Source organism: Schistocerca nitens, chromosome 2, assembly GCF_023898315.1.
Source record: "Schistocerca nitens isolate TAMUIC-IGC-003100 chromosome 2, iqSchNite1.1, whole genome shotgun sequence".
NCBI lineage: Eukaryota > Metazoa > Arthropoda > Insecta > Orthoptera > Acrididae > Schistocerca > Schistocerca nitens.
This window is the reverse complement of record NC_064615.1, coordinates 703,800,314-703,813,239: the sequence shown is the minus strand read 5'-3', so window position 1 is coordinate 703,813,239 and position 12,926 is coordinate 703,800,314. Positions and strand designations below refer to the sequence as shown.

At 45.7% G+C, this 12,926-nt stretch overlaps 1 protein-coding gene and 1 pseudogene across 1 annotated transcript; one reads left to right on the top strand and one right to left on the bottom strand.

Moving 5' to 3' along the window:
• The first annotated feature begins 2,669 nt into the window (after positions 1-2,669).
• LOC126234569 (uncharacterized) lies at positions 2,670-9,304 on the top strand. The gene is made up of 3 exons (XM_049943275.1): positions 2,670-2,753; positions 4,828-4,940; positions 8,851-9,304. The coding sequence occupies exons 2-3, from the start codon at positions 4,872-4,874 to the stop codon at positions 9,127-9,129; spliced, it is 348 nt and encodes a 115-aa protein (XP_049799232.1). The 5' UTR covers positions 2,670-2,753; positions 4,828-4,871; the 3' UTR covers positions 9,130-9,304.
• Positions 9,305-9,611: 307 nt separating this feature from the next.
• LOC126238665 (5S ribosomal RNA) lies at positions 9,612-9,729 on the bottom strand (annotated as a pseudogene).
• Positions 9,730-12,926: the final 3,197 nt, after the last annotated feature.

Sequence of the window (12,926 nt, the reverse complement as noted above, 5' to 3'; positions counted from 1 at the left end):
ATGAATATTATTTCATTGGAATTTCTGAAATCGTCGGGGAAGAGGCAGCAAAACGTCTATTCACGCTGGTGTGCTAAATGTATGAATGACGATATAGCATATGACTTTCGCAAAAATATCATCCACACAATTCCTACTGCAAGAGCTGACAAGTGCGAAAATTACCGCACATTCAGTTTAACAGCTCATGTGTCCAAGTTGCTGACAAGAATAATATGCAGAACAATGAAAAAGAAGATTGAGGATGTGTTAGATGACGATCAGTTTGGCTTTACGAAAAGTAAAGGCGTCAGAGAGACATTTCTGACGTTTCGGTTGATAGTGGAAGCACGACTAAAGAAAAATCAAGACACTTTCGCAGGATTTGTCGACTCGTAAGATGGTGCAATGTGTTCGAAATTCTGAGAAAAATAAAGGTAAGCTGTAGGGAGAGAGGGGTAATATACAACATGTAAAAGAACCAAGGCGGAATAATACGACTAGAAGACCAAGAACGAAGTGCTCGGTTTAAAAAGGGTTTAAAACAGGGATGTAGTCTTCACCCCTATTGTTCAATCTATCCCTAGAAGAAGCCATGAGGAAAATAAAAGAAAGGTTCAAGAGTGGAATTAAAATTCAAGATAAAAGGATATCGATGATAAGATTGGCTGATGACATTGCTATCCTCAGTGAAAGTGAAGAATTACAGGATCTGCTATATGCAATGGACAGTCTAATGACCGCAAAATCTGAATTGAAAGTAAATAGAAGAAAGACGAAAGTAATGAGAAGTAGCAGAAATGAGAAGAGCGAGTAACTTAACATTAGGACTGCTGATCGCAAAATAGAGGATGTTAAGGACATCTGCTACCTAGGCAGTAGAGCAACCCGTAAAGGACGGAGCAAGGAGCACATCAAAAGCAAACTAGCACTGGCAAAAAGGGCATTCCTGTCCAAGAGAAATCTACTGATATCAACAAGTAGGCCTCAATTTGAGGAAGAAATTTTTGAGAATGTGCGTTTGGAGCACAATACTGTATGGTAATTAAACGTGGACTGTGGGAATACCGGAAGAGAATCGAAGTATTTGAGATTTGATGGTACAGAAGAATGTTGAAAATTAGGTGGACTGGTCAGATGAGGTATGAGGTACTGCGCAGAATCGTCGAGGTAAGGAATATGTGGAAAACACTGACAAGGAGAAGAGGATATCTGTTAAGACATCACGGAATAACTTCCATCATACTAGAGGGTAAAAACTGTAGAGGGAATGCATCCAGCAAATAAGTGAGGGCGCGGGTTGCAAGTGCTGCTCTGAGATGAAGAGATTGGCACAGGAAAGGAATTCATGGAGGGCCATATAAAAACAGATGACTCAAAAATTACAGCCCCAAATCAATTGCAAATCTAATCATTTATTCTTACAACTGCGCACAGTAAGTAGAATTTAGTTATTTGCTATCCTTACTGGTCTTGCAAATTTTGATAGCCAGCAGTATTTTACCAAAAGAGTGCTGATACAAAAATAAGTTAACTCTCGGAAATCGTAGAATAGCACAAAGAAGATAGAAGACTAACACAACTGCTTACGTTAGTTCTGCCCTCAGTCTCGTAGTAGTTACAGTGGACTAAAAATCGATTATAGCGACGCCTGGTGTTGTTGCAAAAAATGGTTCAAATGGCTCTGAGCACTATGGGATTTAACATCTGTGGTCATCAGTCCCCTAGTACTTAGAACTACTTAAACCTAACTAACCTAAGGACATCACACACATTCATGCCCGAGGCAGGATTCGAACCTGCGACCGTAGCGGTCACGCGGTTCCAGACTGAAGCGTCTAGAACCGCACGGCCACAAGGGCCGGCTAGTGTTTTTGCGTTACACAAGAAAAGATCGTGTATTAGCTCTGAATCAGTAGACATGAGACTGTTTGCAGCAGATTTGTATGCCTACAAAATATTCATTTAATGGAGGTTCTTTACGAATTTGCACTTTTATTCTGCTAACACTGTAAACAACATTTCTACATAATGTTATACGAGACGCTGGACAGGTGCTCCGCAGGTGTTTTGGCATGAGAATGGAAAGGGCACGTCTGGAGAAAACTGCTCATGTGTGATACTGAACTACTCTGAAGAAATTTACTAGCCGTAAGCAGACAGTGCAAACACTACTGCGCCACGAATAACAGATGCCTTATAATACGAACAGTTCTGTTTGTGTTATGACAAACTCCGCACCAATATTCTTTTTGCTTTACATTACTTTCATATGTCATAATAAATTAAGTTAAAGTAATTAACACAACATTTCTCACATAGATAACTGAGTCTTTCTCCAGATTAATGTGTACTGTTTGACAAGGCAGGCCAACCACATATCAAAAATGCATTTGTTCTGATGGCGATGTTAGTTCTTCAGTGACAATAAGACGACGCACACTATCATCGGCCAACGACAGATCTCCAATTTGTGGAAACCACACTAACCACACTATGACAAGTTGCTTAACACTCGTTTCATTGGTGTGTGTAGATGCACAATTTCGTAACGAATGCCCGTCTCGAGAACCAGAGGACCCGACCGCTGCTCGGTTGATTACGCAATGTTCCGGGAGGTCTCTGGGCTGCAGCGTCACACAGAAAGCACCAGAGAGTAGGTGCCCGTGGAGGGGATGCACCTGCAGCCAGGCCGCAGCCGTTAAATAGCGGGCCAGCGGCCGTCGTCTGCGCTGTACCGCAGGCAAAACGGACGCACACACGCACTGTACGAGGTAAGTGCTCGCTCTGCGCAGACAGATCGCTTGTCCGTTTTTTTTAGTCATCAGTCTTCCGATCTGATTTGATGCGGCCCGCCACGAATTCCTCTTTTGTGCCAACCTCTTCATCCCAGAGTAGCACATGTAACTTACGTCCTCAATTAATTGCCCGATGTATTCCAGTCTCTGTCTTCCTCTACGGATTGTACCCTCTACAGCTCTCTCTAGTACCATTAATTTATTCCGTGATGTTTTAACAGATTTCCTACCTCCGAGTTGCTTCTTCTTGTCGGTGTTTTCCATATAGCTTTTCCTCGCCGATTCTGCGTAGAACCTCCTCATTGAACACCTTATCGACCCACCTAATTTTCAACATTGTTCTGCATAGCACCACAAATCCCCAAGCAAGTGATTGTCTAGGTCGCCACTGCGTAGAGAACCTGATGCGGAAGCTAGCCAATACATAGGCTCTTGTAAGACTCTGCTTGCCCATCGATCCTTTTCGCGCTGTCTCTGCAGTGGAGCGCAGGTTTAGACGAATCTTTCGTTGTGTAAGAGGCTTTACCGGAAGAGGTAATACTGTAGTGCCTGGAGAAATTAAAATGTCTTTTTAAAGATTTTATGCTGTAGAGAATAATTCTGTTACTTTACAAAGAACGTGGTTTCATTTTTCGGCGAGTAGGCGGAGAAGATGAAAGAAATTTTACTGGACATAGTAGTAAAAATGAAGTACTCCAAAAAAGGTTCGCATGTATTTAAGAAACACAATCGATGGATTATCTTCATAAAACATCCACTGCCACGGATGTAAAACTGCTGAAAGGTGAACTGACTGAGAATAAGTTGTTGCACTTGATTCTGAAGAACGTTGATGCTGTGGAAACTAGAAGGGAGTTGCCTACGGAAGAAATGGAATGTGCTATAAGTGAGTTGTCTAGGGAATGATTCAGAATAAAGTGAAGAAAAGTAAATGGAAAAAAGGAAATACTATTGATACTGAAGAAAGTCTCTATGTAGAAAAACGTTGATGCCGTGGAAACTAGAAGTGAGTCGTCTAGGGAAGGACTGGAACATCCTATAAGGGAGTTGTCTAGGGACGAATTGGAATATGGTACAAAAAAAGTACATTGTTACTTAATTCTACAAATGATGCAAGAGGAGGAAGGCTGGAAATGTCAGATGGAGAGTGGAAACCCCTTACTGGAGATTGATTGGCATGTGCTAAATAGATCAAGACAAGCGGGATGAAGAATGGAAGCGATGAAAGGAGTTCAGAATAAACAGGTCCAAAGAATGTGTACTACAAACACAGAAAGCGCTTTTAGACCTCAAGGTGATCAGCCAAAGTAATGGCTTCGGCTCATCTCTAGCTGAGCTCTGACAGCTGATAATAGTACGCTTGGAAAGTACTCTTATTCTGCTACCCAGAATAGACTCAGGGACTGCTTCCAGCGGACATCCATATATCAATTTTGTCATTTCTTTTTATCTACAATGATGTCAAAAATGTTTCTGAAATACATTTTTGTCTTATTTTCATAAATAAAAATGGAGTAGATTTATAAAGATTTCGAATGGTATACAAATATACAGTTTTACTGAACTTAAGGTAAGGCCTCGTGGTATTAGTGTATAAAAAGCACTAAACTATTTCGAACATTTACTACAGTCTTGACTTAGAGGGGGGGGGGGGAGAGGGGGGATTGACGTACAAAAGGGTCGTTAAGAATTTCGTTGCTTCTGTACTATTTAATGTTTAGGTGGGAGTAAACTTCCTTCTTGTAGAACTGTTCTTGTAAAAGTCACATCTGCAAATTTTTGCCATCAGACAGGAAGAACTTTATTTAATGGCAAAAGTCGTGAAAGAAATGAAGCTGATTGTGGTGGTATCTGCATGCAGCTTTATTATGACCAGTGTAAGTGATTTTTAAGCTATTGCTTGAAATGTGAGGAGAACGTGTCTGAGCATACATTAAATATTGATCTCGTCAATGATCACATATAAAGGTGTAGCACTTCCCCGTAGTGCCTGTCTTCACGTATTATGAAACTATGTAGCTCTTAATGCTCTCTGTCTCCTCTGTTCCAGACTGACAGCTGGACCAGTCGCAGCCCCACTAAACACACCACACAATGAGGACGACTTTGGCTCTTCTCCTCATCAGCGTCTTCACTGTCATCTGTTCCGCTCAAGTGGAAGAGGTATGTAGACGTCGGAACTTCGCAGATCTCCAGTGTGGACAATGCCGACGTATTTACCATTGAATGTTTCGCGAGGGTGCCTGCGTAGGCGAGTTTAGTAAATCTCTTTGGTATTGGAAGCAGATGGGTTGAATCTTAGTAGGAAGAGACAGACAGTTTGCGATGTATAGCCTGATCCTGATTTTTGAACTGACCACCAAACCTATGGAGAAATGCCAGACGTCTCTGAAAGGATTTTTAGGGTCAGCGTTGAAACATTTTCCGTTGTGATCTGTCAGATCAGAGAGCTCGTTTTGCCTAGAAGGCGTCACAAATTTTTTTAAAAGGAGGCGGCAAAGTGATAGAACCTATTTTCATTTTACCTGATCTTTCACCGTTCCGATAAACCTAGTAGCGAAGTTGGCACATGATACTTGATTCTCATACTAGCTATTTAATTATCAGCTTTCTGTCACTCAAACGATAGTAGCTAATGATTGTTCCTAGGCCTCTCCTACGTGTGTTTTGGTATTCGGCTTTCGGCCAAGAGGTCTACGTCGTCTATGAATCTTGAAACTGCTGTTCTTTAGCTACTTCGACCGTTCTGGGTAACGTTCTTGACCCTAAACTGAGTGGAATTGTACACTTAATTATACTGCTCTAACGGTAAAAGGAACGAAGTTATTTTTATTACGTTATCTTCTAGTCGGACGTATTACAGAAAATGTACATGTAATTTTAAATGTTTCATAACAGTAGCTCGTCTAAGGTCAGCCAGAAAAGTACGAATTCAGGCCGAGTGCTTCATTGGCCTGAAGAAATGGGAAGTAACACACAGAAAAAGCACTATCGAAAAGATATCATACCTCGTATTGAACAATCGCGTGGCGCCACATTCACTGAGACACAATCACCAGAGTACGAAAGGCCTTAAGCGCAGCACTGAAAGAAGCTTATGGGTTTCTCTCTCCTACTCAGTGGCCCTGGTCATACCACCGTTTGATATTCTGGTTATGCCTCATTTCCACTGAAACAAATTTTCACTGCTGATGAAGACTAAATTGCAAGATAATTCGGAGGAAACAAGAAAATAAGCAAAGTAACGCGGTTTCGCAACACCTGCAACTCGTCTGCGCTTTGTGGATCTTATTCGATGCTTCAGCAACCAGCTGCAAGCGATCCAGGCTGAGGAGCGTCCCAGCTTTCACATGCAGGCGAGATCAAAAATACGCCTCCATTACTGAACCATGGGGTGACTACCACGTCAAAGTAATTAGTGTACCTACACGATTATCGAAATTATTGCCACATAGATTGGAGGAGAAAACCCATTAGCACTGGCACACGCTTGTTTTAAAGACGTGTGAGAAGATGAATGGACTGAAAAACGGACTAGACTCCTTTCTACTACAGCAACGGTATGCGTTTTGCTTACATTTGAATTCCTAGTCAGATATCTTTCTTCACTTGCTTCATTACTCCTGCAACTTATGAGTTGAATATCAATTTCCATTACTTCCTCACCGACCTTGCATCCTTTGTTATCTACACTCCTGGAAATGGAAAAAAGAACACATTGACACCGGTGTGTCAGACCCACCATACTTACTCCGGACACTGCGAGAGGGCTGTACAAGCAATGATCACACGCACGGCACAGCGGACACACCAGGAACCGCGGTGTTGGCCGTCGAATGGCGCTAGCTGCGCAGCATTTGTGCACCGCCTCCGTCAGTGTCAGCCAGTTTGCCGTGGCATACGGAGCTCCATCGCAGTCTTTAACACTGGTAGCATGCCGCGACAGCGTGGACGTGAACCGTATGTGCAGTTGACGGACTTTGAGCGAGGGCGTATAGTGGGCATGCGGGAGGCCGGGTGGACGTACCGCCGAATTGCTCAACACGTGGGGCGTGAGGTCTCCACAGTACATCGATGTTGTCGCCAGTGGTCGGCGGAAGGTGCACGTGCCCGTCGACCTGGGTCCGGACCGCAGCGACGCACGGATGCACGCCAAGACCGTAGGATCCTACGCAGTGCCGTAGGGGACCGCACCGCCACTTCCCAGCAAATTAGGGACACTGTTGCTCCTGGGGTATCGGCGAGGACCATTCGCAACCGTCTCCATGAAGCTGGGATACGGTCCCGCACACCGTTAGGCCGTCTTCCGCTCACGCCCCAACATCGTGCAGCCCGCCTCCAGTGGTGTCGCGACAGGCGTCAATGGAGGGACGAATGGAGACGTGTCGTCTTCAGCGATGAGAGTCGCTTCTGCCTTGGTGCCAATGATGGTCGTATGCGTGTTTGGCGCCGTGCAGGTGAGCGCCACAATCAGGACTGCATACGACCGAGGCACACAGGGCCAACACCCGGCATCATGGTGTGGGGAGCGATCTCCTACACTGGCCGTACACCACTGGTGATCGTCGAGGGGACACTGAATAGTGCACGGTACATCCAAACCGTCATCGAACCCATCGTTCTACCATTCCTAGACCGGCAAGGGAACTTGCTGTTCCAACAGGACAATGCACGTCCGCATGTATCCCGTGCCACCCAACGTGCTCTAGAAGGTGTAAGTCAACTACCCTGGCCAGCAAGATCTCCGGATCTGTCCCCCATTGAGCATGTTTGGGACTGGATGAAGCGTCGTCTCACGCGGTCTGCACGTCCAGCACGAACGCTGGTCCAACTGAGGCGCCAGGTGGAAATGGCATGGCAAGCCGTTCCACAGGACTACATCCAGCATCTCTACGATCGTCTCCATGGGAGAATAGCAGCCTGCATTGCTGCGAAAGGTGGATATACACTGTACTAGTGGCGACATTGTGCATGCTCTGTTGCCTGTGTCTATGTGCCTGTGGTTCTGTCAGTGTGATCATGTGATGTATCTGACCCCAGGAATGTGTCAATAAAGTTTCCCCTTCCTGGGACAATGAATTCACGGTGTTCTTATTTCAATTTCCAGGAGTGTACATACTAGCTGCTGCCCCACAACTTCGCCAGTGTACATTTACGGCACCTGTACCTCCTACACGTATATTGCACACATATCCTCGTGCCCCCTCTCTCTACCCAGCTCATTCTCTTCCCCCTCGTGGACTGATGACCTCAGATGTTAAGTCCCATAGTGCTCAGAGCCATTTGAGTTTTCCCCACCTCTTCCTTTCTGTCTCATGTATCTGTTAATTTCCTCCTCCTCCATTTTTCTGTCCACCCCCACCTCCTCTCACCACCTGTCCAACCCCTCCTCCTACTCAGCTCCTCCTACCTCCACTCTCCTTGTCTGTGCATCTCTCTTTATGTCCATCACCTCCTGCCCCTCCCCCTCCCCCCTTGCTCTCCCTATCCTCACCATGTGTGCCCGTTTCTTCCACCCCAGTCTCGCTGTCCATCAGCTCCCCCACTATCTATGTCCTTCTCTCCACTTTCCTACGTACATTCCCTTCTTCCCCTCCCTCTGCTCATCTCATTCCATCTCCCCCATCTCTGCCCTTCTCCTTCTCCTCCTCTCTCTCTTTGTCCTTCTGCTCGTCCTCCTCCCTGCCCACCTCTTCCTCCTCTCCATTCTCTGTCCATCGCCTCCTTCCTTCCTCTCTCCACGTCCTCCTCTGTCCATGTCCTCCGCCATCCCTCTCCCTATATCCGTATCTCATACATCACCTTCGCGTCGTCTTCCTGTGCCTATCTCCCTGTGTCCCATCTCTCTATCTCCTACTGTTTCCTCTCCGTATCCATCACCTCCTCTACCCTCTCTCTCCTCTACTGCCCCGTCTCGATCTACACCTCCTCCTCCCCCTCTTTCTTTCTACCTCTCCTCCCCATCCTCCTGTATCTAGACGTCGGAATATAGATAGCTTCTTGGTCTCGTTCATTGCTGCAGGAGTCAGAGGAGACAATTGGGTGGCTTCTTAATTGTCTTCGTTATTTTCAGGACTCCGTGGTGCGGGAGCGGCGCTTCGTGTCGAGGGTGGAGAACCCTCCGAAGCGGCAGGAGAGCCACGTGTCGGGCAGCGTGGACGGCGGCATCAGCCGCGACCGCCGCATCGGCACCATGGTGCACGGCCGGGCGGACGGCGTGTGGACCAGCAAGGACGGCAACACCAGGGTGGGCGCCGGCGTCAGCTACGGCCGCGTGCACAACGGGCCGGCCGCCGGGCCCGCCTCCAAGGGCGGCTACATCAACGTCCAGCACAGCTTCCCGGGCAAGTGAGCGGACAAGGCAGCAGCTGCACAGCGTGCCACACACTGCCGGACTCTTGCTCTCTTAAAGCTCTATTTCATTTCTCTTACACCGATGTTGAGTATTTGAGTGTTATTTTGTTATTTATGTAAATAAGGATGTAAATAAATATGTATTTTTGATAAATAAATTAGTAAGACCAAGACTGTGTCAGCCTTAGCTTTCCATTTACAGCATGGTGTATGGCGGAGCGTATCTTGTACCATTACAAATCTTTTCTTTCATGTTCCGTTAGCAAATAAAAAACTAAAAACTCCTTCCGAACAGGCCCTGAAGACCCAACGGTACTGACCGCCCGCCAATCTCATCCTCAGATCATAGGCGTCACTGGATGCGGATACGTGGTCAGCATACCGCTCTCCCGGCCGTATGTCAGTTTCCGAGACCGGAGCCGCTACTTTTCAATCAAGTAGCTCCTCAGTTTGCCTCACAAGGGCTGAGTGCACCCCGCTTGCCAACAGCGCTCGGCAGACTGGATGGTCACCCATCCAAGTGCTAGCCCAGCCCGACAGCGCTTAACTTCGGTGATCTGACGGGAACCGGTGTTACCAATGCGGCAAAGCCGTTGGCTCCGTTAGCAAACGGGCGAGGGTAAAAACAACCATCTATATGCCTCTGACGAGCCCTAATTTTTCTTGTCTTCAGGGTCCTTATGCGAAACGTACGCTGGCGGCGTTCGAATCGTTCTGCAGTCAGTTGCAAACGCCTATTTTCTAAATTTTTTCAGTAATGTTTCGGAATAGAACTTCGTCTCCCATCCAGGGATTCCGAATCAAGTTGACGAAGGATCTCTTTAAGACTCGTGTGTTGATTGAACCGTCATGGCGGTAATGTATCTAGCAGCACACCTCTGAACTGCTTCAGTGTCCTCCTTTAATCCGGCCCGGCGGCAATTCCCAACAGACGAGCATTTCTTAAAAATATGTCACCTTCACCAGCTACACTTATCTAAAATTCTATATATAAACCGTAGTCGACCATTCACCTTCCGTATTATCGCCCTTCCATGCTCGTTTCATTTAGTGTCGCTTTACATCGTTCGGCCTTCATGTCTATTCGACGTGTGTGTCTCAAGCAACAAGTGATACCTGTTTAAAAATTATCATACTACTTCAGTCTCTTTTTCTTAGCACGCAGACTATACATCAAAGCAAAAACCGTAAAGTAAACTCCAGAGAGCGAAGATTAATTCCACGGAATGAATTTTCCACTCTGCAGTGTGTGTAGATATGAGACTTCCCGTCAGATTAAAACAGGGCTCCAAACAAAAATTTGCAGAAATACCTTCCTCAAATTAAAGCATTTGTTTGAAAATAGCAGATTTCTTTTACCGAGGAATACCCTCTTTCGTTGCTTTACCCGTAATGCGTTTGTTAGACTTCCTTCTCATCATATGCCATGTGATAACTAATGTTGTCATTAAATTTGTTGCTTATTCACTTCTAATACTTCCCATTGCGTTATATTTTTGGTGCTTTGTGCTCATTAAACTTCTCTTTTCAATCAGTAAGTTCTATAATTTTTGCTCATATTCACTGAGGAATGTATTAACATCAAATCTTATAGCTGAATTACTTCCGCCGGAACCTCGTCTCCTAACTTCCAAACTTCACAGAAAAACTTCTGCGAAACTTTCAGGACTACCATCCCTGGAAAAAGGATACCGTGGAGGCATGGCTTACCCGCAACCAGGGACTGTGGGCAGACATGAAACTTACTGGCAAATTAAAACTGTCTGCCGGATCGAAATTCTAACTCGGAAAATTCTGTAAACATGTGAGGACGAGTCGTTGAGTCGTGTTTGGGTGGCTCAGTCGGCAGAGCACTTGCCTACGAAAGGCAAAAGTTCTGATTTCTCGTCTCGATCTTGCGTTGCCCCACATAACCAGCAAAGTCCCTTACAAGGAGCATGTCTCGATACCAATATTCCCCAGACGTCAACTGTTGTTGTACTGCACTGCTTCCCTTTTGTGTGCCCTAGATAGCGACCTTAACCCTGCGCCTGTTGTTCTTGATGATTTCCGGGCTAATCTCGTTGGGCAGGAGGTCCTGGATCGATCAGATGTTGGACAAGGGCGAATTGAGGGAATATCCGAACATGAGGGTTGCCGGTTGTAACAACAACAACGCTGTACTGTTGTACATATAAATAATATTTTTTCTTCTGATTTTTCTATAAACTTATGTAATTGATGTTCTGATTTCATTTCTTTTTTGTTTCATGCCATTGTGTTAAGAAAACTGTAAACAAGTTTCAATGTGAATATTAATGTTTATGTCAATTGTCAAGTAATATTGTGATAGAATTGAAATGTAACAAATTTTGGAACTGTTGTAAGATGTTTAAAATTGTAACTGTGCGTCTCGCCCATACGTAGGCAATGTGTTAGGATATCTAGAATGCAAAACCTCGGGTGAATACCCGGTCTGTCAGGGAGCGGTAAAAGGTGGGTGGCAGGCGAGCGCGGGAAAATGCGCGCGGGCACTGCACGGCACAACGGGCTCAGTAGTAGTTGGAGTTTGGCACTGGTTTGAGCAACACCTTCTGGAGCGAGGAGGCTCTCCTGGAAGACGTAGCTTCACTGAGCCTCGGGTATGCCGTTCCAACGCCACACAGCATGGCAAAATTACATAGGCACTAAAGGGAAAAGTATTGCGACGCTAAGAAGAATTAAAGTGCCGATACGTCAAGAACCATAGCTGTGGTTGTATGTGTGCTCTGTGCCTCGCCGTCTTGCCGCTCGCCAACCGCCGCATCGATACAAGCAGGTTGAAACTTTTAGTACTGTATTCGTATGGACCAGAGAGTGAACTGTGCAATAATAACCTAAATTTTACGGGAACGTTCCCATCATTTAATTGTCCTCACAACTAACCTAGATAGGGTTCTTCCCAAATGTTGTGCATTCCGAGTGTTCCGAAATGAAAATTTAAAATTTGTGTTAATAATAATTATTTGCAGACCTAGCTATGTTAGAATGGTGTTTAAAGAAATGTTTTGTTTTGTTTTGTTTTGTTTTGGTTTGGTTTTAGGGCGCAAAACCGCTATGGTCATTAGCGCCCGGTCCGTGACTTAGGAAACAGTAAAAACCGAAAATGGAAACCAGCAGCAATGGGAACGAAACTCAAAAAATTGGGGAAACTAAAAGCAGAAGGAAGGCTTAAAAATCCACTACAGAAAGGGGTTGGTTGTCCCCAAAAAAAGCTTCAAATGACTGACGTCATTTCCCTGGCACTAATAAACTCGAGAACGCGATCGGCCGAGCGGGTGTCATCTGCTAAAATTGACGATATATCAGGCGACAGCTGTAGACGGGCGCGTAACGGAGTAAAATAGGGGCACTCAATTAAAAGGTATCTTACCGTCCACAGCTGAGAGCAGTGGGGACAGAGTGGGGGAGGATCACCGCTTAAAAGATGTCGATGGCTAAAAAGACAGTGCCCTATCCGGAGTCTAGTTAAAATTACCTCCTCCCGACGACGCGTTCGGGAGGAAGAGGTCAAAGCACAAGGAAGAGCTTTCACGTCCCGCAATTTATTATGGGGAAGTGTCGACCAATGTGCGTGCCATAAAAGAACAACACGACGACATAAAACGCCCCGTAGATCGGCGAAGGGAATCGATTGAAATTGCTGGTCGAAGAAGAGAGACTGCAGCCTCGGCTGCTACATCGGCCGCCTCATTTCCACAGATACCAAAGTGTCTCGGGAGCCAGAGGAACGCCACCGAGACGCCCCCCAGGTGGAGCAAGCGCAGACAGTCTTGA